This window comes from Haliotis asinina, chromosome 7 (genome assembly GCF_037392515.1).
Source record: "Haliotis asinina isolate JCU_RB_2024 chromosome 7, JCU_Hal_asi_v2, whole genome shotgun sequence".
Lineage (NCBI taxonomy): Eukaryota > Metazoa > Mollusca > Gastropoda > Lepetellida > Haliotidae > Haliotis > Haliotis asinina.
The window spans coordinates 29793182-29820124 of record NC_090286.1 but is presented as its reverse complement, the minus strand read 5'-3'; the positions used below and the strand labels follow the sequence as shown (position 1 = coordinate 29820124).

The 26943-nt window shown below is 39.1% G+C and overlaps 1 protein-coding gene across 1 annotated transcript; it reads right to left on the bottom strand.

Moving 5' to 3' along the window:
- Positions 1 to 3148: 3148 nt before the first annotated feature.
- LOC137292209 (nucleotide sugar transporter SLC35D2-like) lies at positions 3149 to 23617 on the bottom strand. The gene is made up of 11 exons (XM_067823775.1): positions 23345 to 23617; positions 21645 to 21678; positions 20864 to 20950; positions 20069 to 20136; positions 17486 to 17557; positions 16040 to 16108; positions 14295 to 14397; positions 12247 to 12339; positions 11308 to 11454; positions 10153 to 10235; positions 3149 to 8527 (listed from the first exon to the last, which is right to left on the bottom strand). Exons 1-11 carry the CDS (start codon positions 23461 to 23463, stop codon positions 8422 to 8424), a joined length of 981 nt encoding a protein of 326 aa, XP_067679876.1. The 5' UTR covers positions 23464 to 23617; the 3' UTR covers positions 3149 to 8421.
- Between the last annotated feature and the right edge of the window lie 3326 nt (positions 23618 to 26943).

Here is a 26943-nt window from a genome sequence, read left to right as displayed (position 1 = left end):
TATGTTTCATCATGCAACCGGTACATGATGGCTTGTTTGAGAATACAACCACTACCAGATGACCCATTTGATAATGCCAACATTAACATATATATAGTTTCATCACTGTCAACATTCTTCACTGCAAGGCAGTCGTGTTTAAATGTTTCTCTTATGTCAGCAACTGGAATGTTATCTGCCTCCATATGAAGACAAGCACCTGTTAGTACGATCTAGATTTCATCCTTAGAGTTCATACCTGACTGTAGAACAATGCCACCTGTAGCCAGCATCATCATCCAATATAATGGCCAACATCATCTGTAGGAATCCATGTTCCAGGCCACACTTTCTGGAACATCATTATGTTGTTGATAGTTTTATTTTTGACACTGAATGTATGATTGTATAAGCTGGACCCAGCAAGTTGTCAGGTTTATTGTTCTGTTTGTGACAGTAGACAAGCCAAGAGATGAACGAATTCTTAAAATCTATTTATTATGTACATACTGTAAACAAGTAGTTAACAAATGAAGAATAAATTTTTATTGCATTTATTTATGTGGGTGTTGTCTTTTGAGTAATTACACCTTTTCTAAGTTAAGAGAACTGAAAGTCAAGTGAGACTGCTGATTGCTGAGACTGGCATTGTCTGTCTGCGTCTCATAAGCCACCAAGCATGTGGAGATCTTTGTTAGAATTGATCTTCAGCAACCCATGCTTGTCGTAAGAGGTGAATGACAGGAATCGGTTGGTCAGGCTCACTGACTTGGTTGACACATCATCGTATCCCAATTGTATTCATCATTGATCGTGGGATTGTCTGGTCCAGACTTGATTATTTTCAGGCTACTTCCACCATATAGATGAAATGCTGAGGACGACAAAACAACAGCAGAAACCACCAGACAAATGAAGCAGCCAGTTATGTTTCTGTATATTTACGGTGCCGAATGAAAATAAACACAAACAAGGGGTTTTTTTTGTCAACAATTTATTCCCCTAATAACAAGCACAGTGTAAAATGTCCTCACGTTTCGTACGAATTCCCAAGTTTCATGCTCAAGTCAACTATGGAGCAACTTGCACAGTATTCTCAACTCCTTTAAAAACAAATATAACAAGATATACATATATAAATATCATTTTGGCAAGGTTACTAGGTCTCATCAATATTTCCTTACTACAGCAGTCTACGTAAACTTAGTCTTAATATTATTGGTTTACACTCCTCTACTGAGTCTAACGAAGCCTAGATGCAGGTCGCGTCAGGTAATCTTTGAGACCGATATATCCAAATTGACATAATACTGTAAAGGACTTTTTGGTCCTGGAAGAACAATGTACTGTTTAGTGAAGGGGAAACTCATGGAAACCTATGTGCTGAAATGACATCAAGCTTTTAATTACATACCTGACCAGAAACCTTGTCATTGTTGGTTGTATTTTACAACCAGTTTTGTAATGCAACATATTTGATGACCTGCTTTAATGCAGTTGGTACTTATGACCAGTTTCATAATGCAGTACTTGAGTATCTGTTTCGTAATGCAACCAGAACTCAAATGCCTGTTTCATCATGCATCCTGTACTTGGATACCTGTTGCATCATGCAATCAGTACTTGAATGCCTGTTTCATCATGCAACCATATTCAAATACCTGTTGCATCATGCAACCAGTACTTGAATACCTGTTGCATCATGCAACTAGTACTTGAATACCTGTTGCATCATGCAACCATACTCAAATACCTGTTTCATCATGCAACCGGTACATGATGGCTTGTTTGAGAATACAACCACTACCAGATTTATTTACGGTGCCGAATGAAAATATACACAAAAATGGGTTTTTTTTGTCAACAATTTATTCCCCTAATAACAAGCACAGTGTAAAATGTCCTCACGTTTTGTAAGTTCCCAAGTTTCTTGTTCAAGTCAACTATGGATCAACTTGCACAGTATTCTCAACTCCTTTAAAAACAAATATAACGAAGCCTAGATGCAGGTCGCGTCAGGTAATCTTTGAGACAGACCAATCAGAACACAGCTTATCAAATCGCAAATGTGGACATTCATACATACCTTCTGAACTTTCACCTCAACAAGGTTTGTACCCAAATGATTCCAAATGCTACTTACCATACGATCGCTTCCGGGTGATGCATGCTAAGCATGCTACAACACTGTCACCAATCAGTAAACTGTCGCTGAAAATAGTGTTTTTGTCAATATTCAATGATGTCAGCTTACAAAAATGTTACCAAATGGTAGCCATGTCATCAGAAAGCCCTAATCGTATATACTGCAGGTCTAGTATTTGTGTTCATGTGGATTTTCATTTGTAGAGAAAACGTGTTCGAGACCAGGGAATTTGGTAAGTCCCACCAAACCCTAAACAATAGCCGTTGTCTGATTGATTGGATCCATTTCGCTGCTTAATGTTTGATTGGACGGTCATACATCGCTGTAGGGTTACCTGACGTGACCTCCTCCGTGGTAGACTCACTGTAGGAGTGTAACAAATAATACGGAGACCACGTTTACTTAGATTGCTTTGTACAGATAAAAATTGTCTGGATTTCTGCTAAAATGACAAAAATACTGCAAACAGCCTATACTGGGCAAGAGGCAATGAAAGTGGGACCACTTGTCTCCTCCAAACTGAGGTAGAGCCACAAATTAGGCACAACAAAGGGAGATAACTCAAAAAAGAAAGTGTCCTTACATGTCATGAATAGCCCTCATTGACCAAGTCGCCCTGAAAAACTGCAACCATCCCTTTAAACCCGGATAAGACCCATCTGTGACATTACCATGTTCAAAGACGCACCAACTTAGAGATTTCCCTGGAATATTGAATAAACTTGGTTACTTGCTTCAGGAAGAAAGTAGTATGAGACATTGGAAGTGTGAATACAAACGTGGAGGCTTCAATACTGAGATCTAGGAATTCCATGGCTTTGTTTTTTGGCATGGGACTCCAAATGCATACTTACATAAGTATTCATAGCTTTGGAAGACAATGTGTGTTAAATATTAGAACATGAGTATATTTGCAGAATGTTATAAGCTCATATCAGAGACCATATGGTCTCTGCTCATATCAACAACAGGTTATAACAAAACATTTGCAACAATTTGGACAATCTGTCAAAAACAGAATTATTTTTATTTCTTGACTGCAGATCTTCTCATTTTCTTTTATATCTTTTTAAATGGTTACAAACTACAAGCATCTATTGACAAGAAAAAGCCAAAAGCATGCCAAAAACATTCCACATATTTTTTACAGTATACGTGTATGCAAATATATTCCAAGTGTTTGGAATATATATGTTGGTCTAAAATTCAGACTGGTATTAGTGGGATGATAATTTAAGCACAACAAAAGGACATCATGTAATGTGTGCTATCATAAGGCAATCAGCATGTATATTCAACTGCACAGGAGAATATAATGAATTGCCTAACATTATCCTCATGTCACAAATGATAAGTTTGTTTTGGTGAGTGAGAGATTAAACATGATTGTGTGAGGATTCTTATTACCACCAAAGGAATAATTAATCAGGAAGTTCAAATTTTACAAACTGCACCACTGACTAGTAATCACCCTGCTTTTCTGAAATAACCTAATGTAGTTGGTAATCTGAAAAGACCATTTTCAAATATGCAACAGACCCTGAAGTAAATTATATCAAAGAAATCCCATGCAAGTCTAGAAAATGTGGCAAGCCTAGATTTCCTTAGCATAAGCAACTTACAACAGGAGTATGACTTTTGAGAGTATTTTCAGTAGTGTAAGTCTTAAAATGCTCCACTAAATATAAAACATTCCTGAAGGTTCACCTTCAAGTAGATGTAATTTCAAACTACTCAGTAAAAGCCAAAGTTTCAGTAGATAAACATGCAAATCTAACCCAATTAAGATATGTATAACAAACATGTACAATGTAAAGATTCAGAAATAACGCATTCCTGTCTCAAGTTGAGTAAGAGAATAAGAAAATAGTTTCCTGATACATTTTGAGATCACACTGACTGATCTATCCCAAACTTGCATCCAGAAGGATTTCTCTTGGTTGTTTTTTTTAATAATCCTGTGAACCCAATGCACAATGTGCATGAGGAAGTCAAACATAAAATTAAAAAGCACCCAATAAAATCATCAAAATCAAATTCATTCGCAAAATAAAATAGTAAATATGTCTGATAAATCTCTATGTATATCATATATATATATATAGTATGTCATACAATTACCAACAACACTGTCATGCAGCAAAACCTTTTTACAAGATCTAATTTCTAGAAAACTTCAGCCAAACATCATCGTCAATACCTTTAAGGCACTATTTCACATAAAAATTTCACATTTCTCTAAATACACATTATGAACTCTCTCAGTAATACTTATATAACTATCAGCCCTCTTGGAAGCTACCATAAAATTTATTACCAAACCCCATAAAATTGCATATTTAGATTACAATATTAAGTTAAAAGTTCAAAGGATTAATGCAACTGACAAGTGTTATTTGTTTGGAAGCTCTTCGCCTCAAAGTTTCAATTAATGATTTCATGGAAATCATGAGGGATAATAAGTCTTTTATTGCATCATGAGGAAGCTAAAGTAAGTGCATATGCCCCAATATGTACAATATAATATTGCTGAAAATGTGTGAAATTGTGCCTTTAAGATTTACACATCATATTCTTCAATAAACGTGTCAACATACACAGCCAACATGCAGAAGTCACGATAATCAAACGTATAGAGACACTACCAGTTCATGGACAATGCAACAATAGGTTCCCCACATGGGGACAGTGTGTAAAGTCCATTTCTTGTGTCCCTTATCATGATATTGCTGGAATATTGCTAAAAGCAGCATAAAACTGACCTTACTGAGACAGGGTAATGACCAAGTGCTCAGACAAATGAGCAATCTGACTGGTTGATAGTGTGACGAATGCAATAGACACATACTCAAAATAGTTCTATGAAGAAACTTTTATATAGTCCAAAAAGGAACAAAATAAGGTATATATTTCTCTTATTCGCATCCAAGCATTTTCAAACTAGCCATTACATCAGCACTGCAAACTCCCGCCTGCCTGACCGCCTGGGACAGTCTGTTTTGCAACTGGATGGCCATTTTTGAAAAGTTGCACAATGGACCAATCTGACTTTGAGTATAATGAATAAAGCCTTGACTGAAACAGATTTGAAAACATTAAACAGTTTCCCTGCACTTATTTACCTTCTTATTATTTTTCTTAATCCAGAAAATTCTGGACTGTCAACTTTCCAACTGGTCTGGTAACTCTCAAGTTGTCTGGCCGAAATGTTGGGGAGTTGAACAAAACTACACTACATTAGTCAATAATCCAACATATCCTAGTTTGCTGGCTACACATTGTCACTTGGCAGGAAGTTCACTGACATGCTAAATCTTGTAAACATCTTTCCATAACACTGAGTAACTTACGTATATTACATTCCGAAGTTGGGATGATGAAAAAGGGAGACAATTTTACAGATACATAACTTATTTAGATATAACAATGTGAGTCAATGAGTGTAGTTATATGCCGGTTTTAGCAATATTCTTACAACATAACATCAAAGGACACCAGAAATGGGCTTCACACAAAGTCTCCATGCAGGGTATCGAACTCAGATCTTTGGCATGACAAGCAGATACTTTAAACACAAGGCTACCCCACCGACACTGATAACAAAAAATATGGCTTTCTCATGTAGATACTACCATTTCATCCAGCATGTCATCAGTTGCTTGATAGCAGTGTCTATATAGACATAGAGTGCAGAATACTACTGCTGATTACTAAGACCTAAGGGAGCAACCATGTGATACCTTAGGTAAGCAAGTTTGTTTAAATTTGTCTCTGTTCACCCAGCAAAAACCTGGTAACTTGAGATAAGTCATGTGACTATAACCTAGCACCTCACAGGAACCTTTTGTTATCTAGTCTAATAATGAACTGTGACTTGTCAGCCCTTTGAACATGGTCCTTATTTGGGGGAAGTCAGCACTTTACAAATACTCTTATTATTAGATAGACATGATATGATATGAAATGATAGATATAGGTTGTTTATATAGAGCACATATCCACGCACTAGTGCGTGCTCAAGGCGCTGGCATTTTTCCCTCGATCACTGGATGTCAATCTCAACAGCACGTCGTATTTCAATCTCAACTCCTTTGGGAGTATACAACTCTTGCTGCCACTTGGCACACCGAGTTTATTGAGGCTCTCTCATCCTAACGAGGTATTATTAAGAATAGAACCTATAATACATGGCAAAACTCTAATACCACAAAGGGATCTTCATTTTTTATGTTTCTCTGAGATGTGCAATGCTGTAACAATTTAACACTAAAGAACAACTAGTGATGATTAGCTTATTATCCACAGAAACAACTCCCCTTAAAAGTATATTGGGACATGTTCTACAACTTCCCTTAAAAGTATATTGGGACATGTTATACAAGATGATCTAAGTCTTAAGATGAAGTGCTGTATTACAGACCCAAGGCAGTCTTAACGCCATGATGATTGAAACACAACAGACCAACGAAAGTTTACGCTAATACGACTCCCATAATCTGTTTAAGTCTCATGACATTTTTACTGCTAAAATGGCTGAAACTCCAATACTATATAACAGACCCACAACTGTCTTAGTGCTAAGATGATTGTAACCTCCATAGTGTACAAACGATTGAACACAGTTCAAGCAAATATTAGTACAACTCCCATACTGTGTAACAGTCTCTAGACATTCTTAGTGCTAAGATGGCTGAACTCCAATACTATATAACAGACCCACAACTGTCTCAGTGCTACGATAATTGCAACTGCCATAATGTAGTACAGACCAAGGACAGTTCACACCAATAAAAGTACACCTCCAATACTGCACAAATGATCAGATGCTAAGATGACTTTAACCCCAATTAGTGTAGAACAGACCGATGACAGATCATGCTAATATGATTGCAATTCCCATACTGTTAACAATCCCATGATGTTCTTTCTCCTTGAATGAGTGCAACTCTCATGCCATACAATCAACCTATAACATTCTTAGTGCTAAAATGATTGCAACTCCCATACTGTAAAAATGATAGATTGCAAGTCATGCTAATACAAGTTCAACTCTCATACATGACAAACGATAAATGACAGCTCACGCTAATATGAGTACAACAATGTATGATCCATGACCTTCTTTCTCCTGCAACTCCAATGCTGGAAATATGGTGTAAAGTAAGGAGAATAAGTCATTGTTTGGGATATACATATAATGACAACAATAATTACTGGTTTTCATTCATCACTAAATTCACTTTATCACAGTTACTTTTGCCTGTGAGTGTATGTCTCAGGTTTGTAAGGAATCCAGCAAGAGGCAAATATGATACATGAAAAACACAATGCCATTTAGGAATTGGTCAAATCTAACATGATACATTTCTTAGTAAAGTGCAGATTATGGTCCTTTTGTTGGGTTGAGTCCCATCTGGGATTTGAAGCCACACCCTCAAGTCTGGCACCTAATCTCTAGTGGACAAAGTCAGAAGCATAATTCACTCTTCCATAGCTTCCTAGCCTTTAACTTCCACTGTGACTGAGCGGAAATTCGTGTGCTGGCAATTAGGTGCCAGACTCTGACGGTGTGGGTTCGAATTCCGGAGAGGACTCAACCAAACAAAAGTACCAGAATCTGCAACATATTAAGAAAGCGCAATCCCAAATATCACGAATATTGGGTAACAAATATAACCATTCAGCAGTTGAGATTATTCAGTGAATTCTGTCACATAACATACAAAATATTCCATGACATGTTTTGAGCATGCTGACAGTGTTAATTCATCACTGCAACAACCCGATCACAATACTGTCAAACTAACCACATTGCATGGATTAGTCCATTTTAAAAACTGTTTTAATAAATACCACCAAAAATCATGTAAAAAAATCCCCTTCTAAAAATTCACAAATCTTTGATTCTAATGGTTATAAGTAATGAATTGAACTTATGAGTATATGGTTACAATTCATGAAAAACAGCTGTGCACTGTAACAGCCCTAATAATTCATATAATTGACCCAGAAAAGCAAAACAAAAAACTTGCAAAAAAATAATATTCCCTTGACATACCAGTCGCAAGTCTCTCCTTCTGAGTTAGCCAGGCATGGTAGTCAGGACCTACATCTTTCGTCTCTTTTTGCAATTAAAAATTGTCATGATACTTATAATAGTAAGATGTATGTTTTGGATGGATCTCAACAAACACACACAAGCATACTCGATGTCCTAAACCACTGAGTACATTACACTCTGTCTCCTCTTGATAGAACAATACTATTTGCTGAGACTGTAGTGACAAAGCCCTCTATCAAACATGCTGGGTTTGTGGTTTCTGTTCGGTTGTGTTTTGATTGCTGGGTTTGGAAGGCTTCTGGCCAAAGGTTACATACGAGTACAGCAAACTGCCCATCATACTGAAATGAAGATCAAACAAGTTAGATTATCGTGGGTGAGTGAGTTGGTCTTACTAAATATTCCAGTAGTATCATGGGGGGGGGGACACCAGAAGTTAGTTTAGAAAAACTAGAGATGTGACGATACAGAACTTTCATGATATGATACATATCACAATATCTTGGTACGATTCAATTTGATGCATATCACTACATGCTATCTTTAGTTGTTTTCTTATATGTTTTCTTTGAAAAAGTATACTTTGATAGCAAGTTACAGTGGAAGTTTTGACATAAATGATACACATAATGATAACAACAAAGTATCAATATCTTTGATTATACAATGCCCTTTTAGAAAGTGGTCAAATGCAACATATGTCATGTTTGGGATTTCACTTTCTCAGTAAAGTACAAATTGTAGTACTTTTTTGGTTGAGTACCATCCCGGATTCAAACCCGCACCCTCAAAGTCAGGCACTTAATCGCCAGCACACAAAGTCATGGAAGTCGTAGTGGCTGAGTGGGCTACGCGGCTTAGGGCTTAGGTGCCTGACTCTGTACTTTACTAAGAAAGTGAAATCCCAAACATGATATATGTAGTATCAATACCTCTATTGCCAGATAAAGTGTCACAATTATCGAAATGATATGTTGTAACAGCTTTAATAACACATAAGGGATCGAGATCAATTTTTTTTTCATGTGTGCCTCATGAGCACTCTCCTGATAACTTAAGTATGCCATTTCAATTTCTGCTGTGCCATATATTCATGATCTTTAAAATGAATTTCAAAGCATTAAATGACTTGAAGTGAATGTAAAAAGTTGTAAATGTATTGTAACATTCACTGATAAAACATGAGTAATAAAACAATGCTAGGTATGTATTTTTGCTTAGCTGCTTTGAAAAGACATTGATGATTTGGTGGGTGTCTGATCTGTACACTTTATCATTAGTCAATGTTCATAATGTCACTTTACATCATGAAAGATAACAACGATGAAAACATACTTTTAAAGCACTTTTGCAAACAAATCACATGTGTGGTAAGAATTTAACCATACTTAGTGACAGTAAGTGAGTGAGTGAGTGAGTTTGGTTTTTACGCCGCTTTTAGCAATATTCCAGCGATATCACGGCCGAGGACACCAGAAAATGGGCCTCACACATTGTACCCATGTGGGAAATCGAACCCGAGTCTTCGGCGTGACGAGCGAACGCTTTAACCACTAGGCTACCCCACCGCCCCAGTGAACATAAGAAAGTAAGTTGTCCTAACTAATTTTCCACTTGTCATCGATACGTTGGCACGAACAAGTTTGATCCCGGCATAATTTTCATTTATCAAAAGATGCAGACTGGATCTCTTACATAGCGTATATAAAACATAACTCTCTGTTATTAGTATTTACAGATTTACTGAGGGTCACTGTAGAAAAACAGAAACATACCTAGACCTTGCTACATTTAGCAGGTCCAAAAAATTCACTCCACTAGCACTGCCAGTGTTTTCAGTTTGGTTGGTAAAGAATTTGTTCAAATATTTCCAACAATTTGAAATACTATTCTGCCTCCCAAATACTAAGGGTTGTTACATCAAGTATGTGTCTATTTATCTTGAAACGTGGTTTTGAATACTCACCTAATATTCATTCCAGCAAAATTTGGTAAGCTAAATATGTAATCGCCTCCAATAAACATGCCAACATAGGTCACTGTAGTATTCTGGAATAAAAGGAGAAACTGTTAATGAAAGAAGATAATGTTTGTTTGTTTGTTTGTTTGTTTATTTGTGAGTGAGTGAGTGAGTGAGTGAGTGAGTGAGTGAGCGAGCGAGCGAGCGAGCGAGCGCCACACTCTGCAATATTCCAGCTATATGGCAGGTGTCTGTAAATAATTGAGCCTGGACAGACAATCCATTGATCAGCATGATGAGAATTGATCTGCAGAATTGGGAACTGATGACATGTGTCAAAAAGTCAGCAAGTCTGACCACCTGATCCCATTACTTGCCATTTATGACAAGCACTGGTTACTGAAGGCCAATATTCTAACCCGGACCATTAACTGGGTTGAGTTCAGTTGGTTTGAGTGGAGCAGAAAGTGGAACAGAGATTGTCAGTGTCCAGAGAGCTGAACCTTTGAGCATGGTGCGGTGTGGTAGAGAAGATGGATCAGAGAGTTGAGGAGCAGAGTTTGTCTGAATCATAAGGTGTGTGGCTTGGATCATTTTTGAAGTGTAGCAAACGAAGTTGAGTTGAGAGTATGTGAGTTTGGTTTTACAAGGCTTTAAGCAACATTCCAGCAATATCACAGAGGGGAACACCAGAAATGGGTTTCACTTATTAAGCCCATGTGGGAAACTGAAACCTGGTCCTCAGATTGACAAACAAACTCTATAACCACTAGGCTACCCTACAACATCAAAGGTGAAGTTGAGAGGAATTGAGCAAATCACCATGCAGCTAGTAGTAGAGCGGAGTCATCAGTAGTGAAGGGGAGCAGTAGCTTGGAACATAGTGTGGTGTGGCAAAGCAGGATTGAGTGGACGGAGTGAAGTAAAGATGCAGGTAGTTGAATGAAACAGCACAACATGGTGAACTGACAAGGGGAAAGCAGATAAAGAGTATAGAGTATCGAAAGAGGAGGACTTCTCGGGTTCAGATGTTCATCCATCTTTCTGAACATGGAATACGTAAAACAGTCTTCGTGCCCTCCTCCATAAAATAATAATATAAATATAATAACAAAAAAATGGTAAAACCCTAACAAGATCAGTGACAGGAATACAGCTCACCTTCAAAACCCCAACGACTGTGGTGGTGAGAGCCGAGTTGTATGCAGTACACAGTATGATGGAATAGTTGAGGACAAACCCCATGAAGCAAGATAACAGGAACTGGCCAAGAAACAAGGGATTTTTCCACTCCTTGTACAATATAGCCTGCAATGAAACAAGACAGTACATATGAATCACTCTGAGTTTAGATTTCCCCGTCTTTAGCAATATTCCAGCAATATCAGAGCAGGGGACTCCAAAGATGGGCTCCACACATTGTACCCATGAGGGGATTCAAACCAGAGTTTTTAGCATGATGACTGGACGTTTTAACCACCAGGCTAAAGCACTGTCAACAAGCGTTTGATACATGGCAATGTCCCCCGCTGAAGAACGAAATATTTTTATAATTAACTGGTGTTTGCATAATCATCCAATGCAGGCTGATAAAATATTGAAGACATTGGGTGCAGTGTTTTATGAGATACCCTGTTATATGAGATATCGTGAGGGCAAAGTGTTGTGGTGATTTTAAAGACAAGGTCAAGGTCACCTAAATCAACAGCTGTCTGCATAAGCCCCCGATGTAGGCTGTCACCAAATTTTAAGATACTGGGTACACCAGTTTATGACATATGTTAACGAAAGTTTGAAAAGTGATCAAAGTGTTGTGGCGACCTTGAAAATAAGGTCAGGTCCCCAGAATCAACTGGTGTCTGTGTACTTCCCCCATTGTAAGATGTCACAAAATTTGAAGAGATTGGTTTGGGGTTGTGGTCGGGGATAATAGAAGACTAAGCACATAATGCATAGCTGATGTTTAGGCAATTTGGGATTAGACACAAAATTATGGTTGGTACTGAAATGAAAGACATAGCACTTTTTATCTGAGAAGGCGTCAGATCACTTGACCAGTGTCATAGTGCTAAAATAAAACTATTATTGAAAATCACTAACCTTGTCAATTTCTCCATTATACTGAGCTAACAACAATGTTGGTAAAATCATGAAGAGCGAGTTGTAGAAGAGCACTCCATATTTACCCAGTTCCTGGAATGTAAACATTCACAGTTAGAAACATTCCAACTACTTAGTTAATTGTGAAGATCTGGTTTAGAATTGATCTTCATCAACCCACTCTTCTTGTAAGAAGAAGTGAATCATAAGGATCGTGGCTAGAATTGATCTTCAGTAACACATGCTTGTCATGAGAGGCAACTAACTGAATCAGGTGGATGAGCTCATTGACATTGTTGACATATTTCATCATATTCCAATTGCGTAAATCAACGCTAATGCAGTTGATCACTGGATTGTCTGCTCCAGACTCAATTATTTACAGGCCGCCGCCATATAGCTGTAACATTGGTGAGTGTGGCAAAAAACTAAATTAAAAGAAAAGAACCAAGTAACATGAATTTCTCGAAACAAACTTAAGTTTTCACTCAAATCTCAAACTGAGTTTGACAATTTGAAACAGCTGAATTTTTAGCTCAAATCTCAAATTTGAGCAAAAACTTGAACTTAAGTCAAAACTCAGAATTAAGTTTGGTTTGAGGAATCGGATACTGGTGAAAAGACGGTTGACACATGCCAACAATATGTGTAGATTGAATTGATTGTGTGTTTGACCAGACTCAATGGGCGATCTTTTTGTTGCGAGGGGCGATAACTCTCCTTTTGAAATGATATAAACGATGGTCCAACCTCTCGCTTCCGCAATGTAAGCAGCCATGCCTGGCCCAGGTGTATCATAGAATCATAGAATAAATATTTCAGGAAATAACACTTGATATATCATTGTAAAAGGGAAAAGATATGCTGTCCATGCACCAGCGTGAATGTTCCCAGTGACGGCGAAGGCTTTACTGGTTAACTGTCTGTAAATGTAATAGTAAGACGTATGGCGCACATCACGCATACGACATGCACTGTCAGTTTAAAGTTGGACCGTCTGGATCAGCACACCTAGCGGATTAGTAACAGGAGGATAAATTAAAAAAGATCGCCCACTATTTACAGATTGCCTCATAATAGCTGGAATATTCCTCAGCTGAATTCTATCATTCTATCATTCCAAGAAACACAAAGACAGTGCTCTACCAATATGCTGGCAAAGTGGGCACACATGAAATCTTTCTCATAATGTGACATACTGCAGCAGCAGCAGCAGCAGCAACAACATGCAGTGTCTTACATTTATCCTTGACATCCTTCTAAAATGGTTTGAAATTATAGAATATTCATATAGGGCACATATCCATGTAACTAGTACATGCTCAAGCTGCTGGTTATTTTTTTCCCCCTCGGATCAATGGATGTCAGTCTCAACAGCACATTGTATTATCTCATCTCCCTGTTGATCATACAACTCTTGCAAATGTAATAACATTACACCCCCATATATTATGAACAATCCCTAAGTATTTGTAAAAACCCATTTTCCACTAAGTTTAATGTACAAATATGTGTCAATCAACAAATTACTACAACAATACAATGAGACCCTGCCTCAGTAGAACACCGATTCGCTCATGTCAAAATAGAGTCTATTAATAGCTCTCTGCCAGTGCTAAATGTACCTCAGGGTTGGCTTGTGAAACACACCATCAGAATAAAAGATTTACTATGTGACTAACTCAAATAACAGATATCCAAAATGAAAGGGGGACACCACTGTAGAAATGGGAGTGAAACAGTATGCTGTGGTATTGGTAGAACCGTGTTATTTTGACTTTGGTTTGGTCAGGGTATACCTCAATGTAATCACAAACTTCAGTATTTTGGGTTTTCAGACAGTCATTTCTATCTAGTCATACAAGAACAGTTTTATTCATTTAAAATAATAAAGATCATGGTTACCTTTTTCCATTTTATTAAACAATGTTAGGTGTGGCTCATGTTATCAATTTTCTGCATTGTGATCCTATCTCTGAACTGATACAGACCAATTACGTACCATACTATGGTAAGAGCATATCATTAGATCCTTAGTAAGAAACTACCTTTGAATCCAGCTTTTTCTTCACATATATATTATACATAGCTGTAAAGACATCATTGAGGAGAATCATCACATAGCCTGTCAGGTCAAAGGCCAGGTCAGTGCTGAAAAACAGGATGAAATTGAGTGAGTTTAGTTTTATGCCACTTTTAGCAACATTACAGCAATGTCATCACAGAACACCATAAATGAGCTTCACACATTGTACCCATGTGAGGAATCAAACCCAGGTCCCCAATGTCACAAGAGAACACTTTAACCACTAAACTACCCATCACCCCAATACTCTTCAGTGATTGAGGTAGGTTTTGTACGAGTGGGTGCAGAAATATAATCTTAAATATGTAGTTCAAATCTTTTGTGCATGAAATTTTCAGTACAATCCTGAATCATGTAATTTTAAAGTGATTGTCTACATGTTGCGGTTTTAAGGTACTTTTTTAAAATTATGTAGATAAGAATCTATGCATCCAAAACGTGCGCAAAATAATTTTTGTGTAGTTTTATTATGTTTTTGCTTGAAAAACGCATGTTTCTGTGTTACTGACTGTTACAGGATCTTAGTGAGTAAATGAGTTGGATTTTACGCTGCTTTTAGCAATATTCCAGCAATATCATGGTAGGGGAACACCAGAAACAGGCTTCACACATTGTATGCTTGTGGGGAATCAAACCCAGATCTTCGGCTTGACGAGTGATTGCTTTGACCACCAGGCTAGCCCACTGCCCCTTCTGGATCTTAGGTGGCACAGACATGACATTCCAGTATACACAAATCTATTTTCAAACATTATTTTTTAAATTGCATCTCAAGGAATGACCCAAGAGCCAGTTAGGAGTAACAGATGAAACTGTTGCACGTCGCCACTTTCTCAGTGAGTGATTATGGTTTTACATGGTTTTCAGCAATATTCTAGTACTATATGGGGGGACACCAGAAATGGGCTTCACCCACTGCAGCCATGTGGGAAACAGAACTCAGATCTTTGGAGCAGTGAGTGACCCCTTTTAACCTATCCCATCACTGTTGACTTGGCAGCTTAGTGAGGGAGCGTGTTTAGTTTTACGTCACACTCAGCAGTATTCCAGGGTCTGGACCAGATAACCCAGTGATCAACAGCATGAGCATTGATTTGCACTATAGGGAAATGATGATGCGTGTCAATCAAGTCAACGAGTCTGACCACCTGATCCTGTCAGTTGCCTCTTAGGACAAGCATAGTTGCCTTTTATGGCAAACATGGGTTGCTGAAGGCCTACTCTCACACAGATCTTCACAGGTCACTTGTCAGCAGAGCACATCAAGTAAGTGGACGAGACTACCACTACCAGAGTTCCACTTATGAGGATGCCTTGGTATGTGCTGATTCCTCACTTTGAAAGTAGCTGCCATTAAGAGATGGTACTCAACCCCAACGAGTAGTAACTAAATGTCGTTCTTATCGAGAAAGTGAAATCCAATATATAATATGGTGTGTTATAAATCTGGTCAAGAGAAACCAGTGGTTGATACAATGAGCAGTATTTCATGAAGTAGGTTACAATAACAAGAAGAGTGAGTGAGTGAGTGAGTTTGGTTTTAAGCCGCTTTTAGCAATATTCCAGCAATATCACGGCGGGGGCACCAGAAATTGGGCTTCACACATTGTACCCATGTGGGGAATCAAACCCGGGTCTTCTGCATGACGAACGAACGCTTTAACCACTAGGCTACCCCATCGCCCCTCAATAACAAGAAAAACATACCTTCCTGCTATAACAGCTCCCAGTATCATCAGCAACACTGTCAACTTCGTTGTGATTGCAACACTGTATCTATCACAAGGAACAAAAAAAAAAACATCATCATTGCTAATATAAAAAACATCCAGACTTTCATCCAATGTAACAGTGACAAAATACTCTTGAAACAGACAAATAAGACAAAAAAAACCCAAAACAATTCAAATTGTAAACCAAAAGTCACTTTGTTCTGTAATCTGATTGGTTGAAAAACTTGATCAAATGGGATTTGATTCCCAGAAATTGCAAGACTGTTCGCTGCATATTGAGACATAGAAACATTGCAAACGATTATTTTGTTGCATCATCCACAATGGTGACATCATTCAAAACATATTGTGAAGTAAAGTCAAAACGAGGTCACAAATGAGCAGCTCCAGATGCTACCATGGGAACCAGCTGAAACGGCCAGCTGATGACACTTCACCGCTCTACCCGTACTCGATGTAACAGAGTGCAGACAGTGAAACCCTTTGGTTTACTTTTGTTTACAATGTCGATAAACATCATGTGTTGGCCAATTTCTGGGTGTTATTGAGTATTTGAAGCCCGGAAATATTTCATTTAAAATCTCCGGCTGAATGTATTCCCGGACTCAATACTGAATAACACCCAAAAACTGGCCACCATCTTTTAAATCAAATATTGTTGTAACACAAAATACAGCTCCCAAATACTTTGATTTTGGACCGAGAATCACTAACATCACCCTTACAAAACTACGCTACATGTGTAGTCAACTGAATTACGATCTATTCTGTGCTGGCATAATAGATAACCCCAAATTTTCTTGTGGATATATTTGTGAAAATTCTTATCATTACCTATTTGACTGTCAACTATCTACCATGATGGCTAATTTACGCAGTGTTACCAATGTTACTATAAACTCTGATTTACTGTTACGTGGCAATGCAGATCTGACTGATCATGCAAATCAAAACATATTTAAAATTGTTCAAACATACATTTGTCAATAAAAAAGATTTTCTTAATTATTGCAATTGCCCCAATCTTTCTCATCTTTCTGTTCTTGTCTGTCCATCTTGTATAATGAATGTAAATAATATTATGTAAATACTACGGAGAAGGTGTTCTAAGTTGGATAACTTGTACCCAATCCTTTTCTCACGAATAAAATATGTTTTAAACAAAATAACACATGATGTTTATCTCTTAAATGAACCATGAGAAGGTTACCTCCCTTGTTTTCTTTACCTTTGATTGCTTTTAGTGCAAGTGAAACTAGACGTATCAGAAAGAAAAATATATAAATCTAATGTATTCAACATGTATATAAATTGGAAGTCAGTGACCTGTAAACAAAGTACTGTTAAAACTTCCTGACACGTAATAACATTCAAAGTGTTGGTTCCAGTTTGTTGAACACATGACACAACAAACACTTACCCTAATAACAGATATTCCCCAATCATGGTGAACAAAATAGAAAATCTTCTTAGTACTGTGAACATAGGTAAACTGAAATGACAACAGTAAACATAGAGTCATGGGGTGTGGACCAGTCTGTCATCTATAACATTGAACTAATGTCTAATGTCTGATGACACCCTGTGGAATTGTCAACTAAAATATACGGTTATATGCAGTATGTTGTGATGTAATAAAGTCAGTATCATACAATAAAAAATACATCAACTGCTGGGTTGATACTGTATTCACAAACAGATTTGTAATCGTTGCCCTCTTATCCTGATACATATCAAAAACATCTCAGATTAATTTTTCCAGAACTTGCTAGCCAGTAACAACTGGCATTTACAATTTGTCCCACTTCATATTAAAACAGTTGTTTGCTGGCTGTTTAATGCAACACCCAGCAATATTCAAGCATATGATTGCTGTCTGGGATCCACATCATCAGCACAAAGGATCGACATCATGAGCATGAAGGACTGAGTGAGTGAGTGAGCTTAGTTTCACACTGCACTCTGCAATATTCCAGCTATATGGCGACGGTCTGTAGATAATCGAGTCTGGACCAGACAAACTAGTGATCATCAACATAAGCATCGATCTGTGCAATTGGGAACCAATGACGTGTCAAGCAAGTCAGCGAGTCTCACCACCCGATCCTGTTAGTCGCCTCTTATGACAAGCAGTCGCCTCATGAAGGATTGACATCAGCACAACAGATTCACATCATCAGGGATTGACATCAGCACGGCAGATTGACACCAGTACGAAGGATTGCCATTAGTATGACAGATTGACACAATCAGCACGACAGATTGACATCACCAGTATGAGGGACTGACACCATCAGCATGAGGAAGCGACATCATCAGCATGAGGGACTGACATCATCAGCATGAGGGAGTGACATCATCAGCATGAGGTAGTGACACCATCAGCATGAGGGATTGACACCATCAGCTTGAGGGGTTGACACCATCAACATGAGGGGTTGACACCATCAGTATGAGGGATTGACACCATCAACATGAGGGAGTGACACCATCAGCATGAGGGATTGACACCATCAACATGAGGGATTGACATCATCGGCATGAGGAATGACACCATCGGCATGAGGGAGTGACATCGGCAGAAGGGACTGACATCATCAGCATGAGGGATTGACACCATCAACATGAGGGGTTGACACCATCAGCATGAGGGACTGACATCATCAGCATGAGGGACTGACACCATCAACATGAGGGATTGACACCATCAACATGAGGGATTGACACCATCAACATGAGGGGTTGACACCATCAGTATGAGGGATTGACACCATCGGCATGAGGGACTGACACCATCGGCATGAGGGAGTGACACCATCAGCATGAGGGACTGACATCACCAGCATGAGGGAGTGACACCATCAACATGAGGTAGTGACACCATCAGCATGAGGGACTGACACCATCAGCATGAGGGATTGACATCATCAGCATGAGGGAGTGACACCATCAGCATGAGGGATTGACACCATCAGCATGAGGGACTGACACCATCAACATGAGGGATTGACATCAGCATGAGGGATTGATATCAGCATGAGGGACTGACATCATCAGCATGAGGGATTGACACCATCAACATGAGGGATTGACACCATCAACATGAGGGGTTGACACCATCAGCATGAGGGATTGACACCATCAACATGAGGGATTGACACCATCAACATGAGGGGTTGACACCATCAACATGAGGGATTGACACCATCAACATGAGGGGTTGACACCATCAGCATGAAGGATTGACATCATCAGCATGAGGGACTGACATCATCAACATGAGGGACTGACATCATCAGCATGAGGGATTGACAACATCAACATGAGGGGTTGACACCATCAGCATGAAGGATTGGCATCATCAGCATTCAGCATGAGGGACTGACATCAGCATGATTGACTGACACCATCAGCATGAGGGATTGACACCATCAGCATGAGGGACTGACACCATCAGTATGAGGGATTGACACCATCAACATGAGGGAGTGACACCATCAGCATGAGGGATTGACACCATCAGCATGAGGGATTGACATCATCAGCATGAGGAATGACACCATCGGCATGAGGGAGTGACATCGGCAGGAGGGACTGACATCATCAGCATGAGGGATTGACACCATCAACATGAGGGATTGACACCATCAACATGAGGGATTGACACCATCAACATGAGGGAGTGACACCATCAGCATCCAGCATGAGGGATTGACACCATCAACATGAGGGATTGACACCATCAACATGAGGGACTGACATCATCAACATGAGGGATTGACACCATCAGTATGAGGGACTGACATCATCAGTATGAGGGATTAACATCAGCAGCATTGATCATTGATATGGTTACAAATGACATCCCCATGATCCGAAGCATCATCCAATTCAACGGCATCCCACACGATACAGCTATTTGTCTCTTACAATTCTCATCCTGATCTACATAGGGCTTTTACCAGCAGTTGTTTTTATAATAGAGAGCAGCAGAAAAACTCACTTTAGTCGTTGTGTACCACCAAGCCCTGCGAGGAGATTCAGCACATAGATAAGAGGTAGTGGCCATACCTGCAACACAGACCAAGGATATTAGGTCCTTCAGAACAGGGAGAGTGAGTGATAAAATGTTGAAGTACAGGACTGAGTGATGGATGAGTTAAGGAATGATAAAGAGATGAAACATGTGACGGACTGGGTGATGGAATGATTGAGCAAAGGAATAAGTGATTACCTTGGTTATGGAATGATTGACAAATTTTGGTATTGCAATATATTGCGATATATGTCGCCCTATTGCAGTATGTATTACATTATATTGGGAAAGTGTAACACATGGTTTAAGGCAATGAAATTATTGTTTCCTTTCTTTTAAAACAATGCCACTGGAAGTTGAGAAAAAGCATCTGCAGCAATGTCCTCCAGTTTGGTGTGTTTATTAATGAATGCCAATACCAATCTAATTTTTTTTACTTATATGGTTTAAAAGTCACGAATATGCAATTACATGACCAATACACATTCTCAAAAGTGTTAATGAATAATAAGATAAAGGAAATACACCATCACAAAAAATACTGATCAAGGTCACTTATATTGCAAAACCAAGTGTACCGCAATATATCGTATTGCAAAGTTTGAATTGCATTATACCAGTCAACAGGTATTATCGCCCACCCCTACTCTTAACCCAGCAAAGTAATATTTGAGACTTGAAATACCGTGCATCTAAAATGTCAAATGGTATTCAAATATCCTGTTTTAAATAGAAATCACATAGAGTTCATTTCCTAAATACCTTCAACACAGTATCTTTTGATAGTCCTGGAAAGTGAATCAGCCCCAGTCTCTTTGAAATGAACAGCACAACAATCCCAGTTATCATCTGAAACACATCAGAAAAAACACAGACTGATAGAACTTCACCTTCAAATGAAAATATATCACCAATCATATTCTTAGAAAACATGAGCGTTCTTGAAAACAATGTGATCAGATTTATCATAAAAGTTACAGCATTGAAACTTTCAATAACCAGATCAGGATTTATGATGATTTCATGGCATCTTCACCATAGATTTAACATGTTTTTACTAGTGATTACTTTAAAACAAAGCTACACTTTCTTATGCTGTTTCACATTGGTGAAGATACATGCTAAGTGATATAGTATGTGTGAGAACATACATGCAAAGGTGAGTGAATGAGTTTAATTGTGGCACCCAGCAATATTCCTGCTATATGGCAGCACACTGCAAATAACAGAGTCTGGACCAGACAATCCAGTGATCAACAGCATGAACATTAACCTGTGAAACTGGGAACCAATGATGTGTCAACCAGGTCAGCAAGCCTGGCCACTCAATCCCGTCACCTCTTACGACAAGCATGGCTTACTGAAGATCAGTTCAAACCCAGATCTTCATGGGTATATCAACAAATGATTAAATGAACTTGATTATCCTTTTATAAAGGCGAATCATTTTGTCAGCCAATAGTCTCCATGGGAAGAAGATGACTATCACTCACTTTCATGACCTTAAAATGATATACAATAGAAATCTTTTACTTCAACCTACCTGTCCAATAGCGAGTGTCTGGAATGAAGGGAATCTGAAAATATATTTCAAAACATGGAAACAGCCAAAGAAAACAGTGCAGTGAGTAGACAAGTGATATGTGACTAACTTAAATTAATAACTATATCCAATGTTCAAGCCATCATTCAAGAATTTACCATGTCTATGTGATGCAACACGCGTCCCTACTGAACAAGTGAGCACTGCTGTCTGAAAGACTTTGGCCATATTTGATATGTAAATTGATGTTGTGTACATTATTAATATTTTGTATTAAACCTTTTATCAAACAAAATATTTGTTTGGATGCATCCATCAAACATTTGTTAGTCTATTCATACAACCAGTAATACAATACAACTAGATATTTGTATAGCGCCGATATCCAGTTTGTTCATCTGCTCAAGGGCATTTTTTTCCCATCAATCATTGGATGTCCATAACAATGGCACATCGTAGTTTCAATCTCAACTCCCTGGGGAGTATACAACACTTGCAGCCTTACCAGGCGCACCGAGTTAATGTGGCTTTCCCATCTTTACGAGGTACCCATTCACAGCTGGGTGGACTGGGACACATAGTCACAGTACTTTGTTTACTGCACGTTGCTGTACCCGCAACTACATGTTTGTACGTATTCGTGCGGCCACCATATGGTCATCTACCAACAGATTTGTGGGTTCTTTTAAGTGAACAGGGGGTTTGTGACAACACTGAAAGAGTCTGCACACAAAGCTGACTCCAAGGTTTTTTAGACGCGGTCACAAGTGGGCTCAATCCCGGCACCTCCAAGCTCGCTGGATTAGTAGCCTGGCCCACCGCGCCTCCATGTCTTTAACCTGTTACTGAGTTTGTCATTAATTTATTGTATTGATGAAATGGGTACTTATGAAAACCCCTATGAGCAAAATTAATGGAATCTACCGCTCCCAGATCACTTAATCCCAAACATTCACCCAGAAATAACATACCCACATCACTTAATTAGTTCTCTGTACCAAATGGGTAAAAATTTAGGGAACACCATAAGAAATACAGACCAGTCATATTGGACTACTTGAGGTGATTTCCATTGCCTTCCATGTTATTTCAGTGAAGCATAAATAATTTTCAAGAAGTGAGTTTAGGACGGATCTTTGTCAAATTTGAGAGGAAACTTTAACTGGAAAGGTGTTTACAACGCTTTGTGAAAGTTTTACACTTTCTGTTTTTGAGGGGTCAGTGTCAGTTAACATTTTGTTAATTCCGACTGATACAATATACTGGCTAAAGTTCTGCTAAACACAGCTGAATTTGCGCTGGGAACGAGCCAAGTCACTGTGTGCGTTGGAGCACGATGAGGCACACGTTAATTAGTACAGTAAAGAAAGCAAGCGACTGACCTATCTCTGTTGTAGAGTATTCCTGAGTATTCCTGAGTGGCCGAACAGCCTGCTCGTCATTTTTGGCGGGGGATGAAATCGACGATTATTTTCGATGGACGGATTGTCTTTGGACTAAATGTACGGAGGATAAATCGTTCGAACACCGACACAAATATCACATTAAAAAAACACACAAATAAAAAACGACCCATACATATGCACACGCAACGCAAGCACAAACATGCACATAAATGCACACACACGTCTGCGGCCTTGCACTGCAAAGCATAGAATATATAGTTACAGATCACGCGCCCAACCGTACGAAACACATACCTGAACGTTGTAAGGATTATTTTGTTTACAACGATGATAAGAAAGGAGGCAACTCCGTAGAATACAGCAGATAAAAGTCGCTTTAACAGCGACACCGAATCTCCTGCAGCAGACGACATGATGCCGAAGTTACTGCTGTATTCTTCTGGAAAAAGAATGAGAAAATGAACGTTGTCAGCAAAATGACATCACCGCATGGGCAATCAAGCGAAGTGTCAGATGAGAGACCAAGTCAACGCGTGTTTGAGGCTCACAACTGCAGACAGGAAGTGTGGCCAAAGTTATCCTTCGCTAATGTTCGGGCATTTCCGTATATTTTACAAGCGATTCGTGAATATCAAGAAAGGATATGAGTGAACATGTAATTTTATCTTTTGTACTTTCGTCCGCAGGAGGACTTTGCAAAAGGTTTATTGGACGCTGACATTTTGCATGTTGCAAATATATTAACCACACTTCACATGTAAACTGTACATATCAAATGATAAAATTTTTAATTTCGAGAGGTTATCCTTCCATAAATGTTTAGAGCCCCAACTGATGATTAAACGTTAAATATTTGCCATAGATATTTTTAGTTTTTGTCAACTTTAATATTATTCTTCATATAAAAGGCACAAGGGTGTAATATTTCCTGATATATGTTCCATCAGTTAACTCATAATAGCAAATTGAATATTCAAGTATAGTAAACACTTTCATACCAGTTTTTGTTCATGTTTATTTATTGTTGCTTAAAAATAAATCAAATTTAAATCAAAAATGGTAATATGATCTTGAATTATCTGTGTATCTATTTAAACGAATTGTTGTTTAGAAATACATCCAGTCACGTAAGTCTTTCTTTCACGCTTTATTTTCTTCTGCGGGATGGTCCATGGGTGTGGAACGGAAAATTTGCTGGTAAACGAAAATTTGAACAAAATTTGCTGCGGCATTTTGTAGCGGGGGCAGTTCTACTGGTACCCTTTAATGACACCACACTCGGCAATATCACAGACAGGTGGCGGTGGTCTGTAAATGATCGAATCTGGACAGACAGTCCAGTGATCAACAGCATGAGCATCGATCTACGCATGTGGGAAGGTAATGTCAATATCTAAATCAAGCCAGGGGCATTGCTTAATATCCCTCTTGGTTTTCCCTTTCAATTCAGTCTCAAGAGTCTTGAAGACAGAAAATGAAGCGACTGGTAAATCTCGACATAAATAAGTAATTTAGATACAAATCAGTAGGTTGGTGTAAAAAACAACAACAAAAAAACCCACCCCAAAACAACGCATTGAACAGTACTTCAGAAATATCACAGCATGTGGTCATAAACTTCAAAGAGTGGCATTTTAGAAGAATGTGGGTGAGTTTAGTTTTACACCGCTTTTAGCAATATTCCAGCGATCTCACGGTTGGGGACACCAGAAATTGGCTTTAATGGAGACGACACTGTTGTGTTTCTGCATAGTATCCCCGCACGGACCAGGGACAGTCGGGTAGACTGGAGATTAAAGCGTTCGCTCGTATAACGCCGAAGACCTGGGTTCGATTGCCCACATAGGTGCAACGCGTGAAGCCCTTTTCTGGTGTCCCGCGCGTGATATTGCTGGAATATCGCTAAAATGGCGTAAAAAACATACTCACTGTGAGTGCAAAATGTGCTATACACACTGACCCTTTGATCGGAGTCCCACACTTCTGAGATGTGGAGTTTTGTACTGTTTGTTTGTTTGTTTTTTAACACTCCAGCTCCAGCAATATTCCAGCTATATGGTGGCGGTCTGTAAATAATCGAGTCTGTACCAGGCCATCTAGTGATCCATAGCATGAACATCGAACAGCTGGGATCCGACTACACGATTTCATTAGTCGCCTCGTACGAAACGCATGGGTTATTTAAGATTAATTTAACCCGGATCAATTTTATACTAAGTAGCGTCCTTTCTGTCTTTTCTGAGACGGCGGGGTAGCCTAGTGGTTAAAGCGTTCGTTCGTCACGCCTACGACCCGGGTTCAATTCCCCACATCGGTACAACGTGAGTATCCAATTTCTGGTGTCCCACGCTGAGATATTGCTGGAATATTGCTAAATTCGGCGTAAAATCAAACTCACTCACTCATTCTTTGTATATTTACCCGTTTTGCCATCGGCTCTGTTTGTCCCTCCTTCGCATACATCCGTCCTGCTACGATCTCCCATGCTGAAAAGGAAGCAGAACGCGAAAACATGTACCGAGCTGATGATGACGATCATCATCACGAAATCGTACCTGCACCTGTACCTGTACCTGTATCTGTACCTGCACCCGCACCTGCACCTGTACTTGTGCCTTTGGCACCATTACACAACAATAGATCATCATCGCCAGTTTAAAATGCATTGCCATTGTCAAGGTAAGCGTTAGCCAAGACGAGCAAAACACCTGGCTGATCACTGACGACACTAGACGAACGTTTGAAAAGGCTTTTGTCGATACAAAGTCAAAGGCAAATATTTCTATCTTGGCGCTGTGACAATGGTAACTCAAGTGTGGCCCATGGCTTATCGACCCCAGATCATGTGGAGACTCCATTACGTCGGGGCGTCAGTGCAATGCATTGATGCAATGATCCGAACAGACATCTTTAAGTCAAGACAACTGTGCCCGAGAGTTTACGAGGTACGTACGTACGCAGATAATGGGACATGCTGGATATTGTGTTTGTCTGATAAACATAGACAAAAACCCGAGCTTTTGAAATGAGGGGAGGTGAAAGTAGGGTTTAACGTTGTACTTTAGAATATTTCGCTCATGACATGCATACGTTGTTGTATGGTGTTTGTGTGGCTTAAACTGGTTGTATAGTACTAGTTCACTGGGGTACCATGCTGCAGTTCAGCAAGAATGCTGACTCGAGCCGACCAATCCTTGTTGTACCCATTAATGCCGAGCGCCAAACAAGTATCATATATCAACGTCTTCTGGTATGACGCGGCCGGGGATCGAACCCGGACGCCCTAATCACTGCTCTACGGAGGCGATCTTTCTGAAATGAACTCATCTTTCCCATAAATCGGAGGTACTCCAATACAGCTCATCACAAACGAGAAAAGATCCTGTGAATCTTTGGTCATATCACTTCAATGACAGGAATATTTTGAAACGCGTTGAAAATGAATGAGTTCTGAACCACATTCAATAATAACATTTTTATTATTATTGTATGACTGGAGTTAAGCCAACGCTGTGGCAGTTTACCACATGACGTTGTTTGACGTTTGTGTCAGCAATATACCAGCTATAAAGTCTGTAAAAAGGAACTGTAGAAACAAGCATGTTAGATGCCGAGAGCTAGTTATCCAACATGGAGGTACACCTGTCATATTAGTGGGCTCCATTGGGCTTACGCTCAGTGTAATAAGAAAACTGGATCCTGAAAGTCAAGTGAGCTCAGGTCGTGGTTGGTATTGTCTGTAAGCATCTCAGAAATCCTCAGATGCATGAAGAACTGATCTGAGCAACACATGATTGTCGTAAGAGACGACTAACGGGATCGTTTGGTCAAACTGGTTGACTTTGCTCACAGATATCTTCGTACCCAGGTTGCGAGATCGATGCTCATGCTGT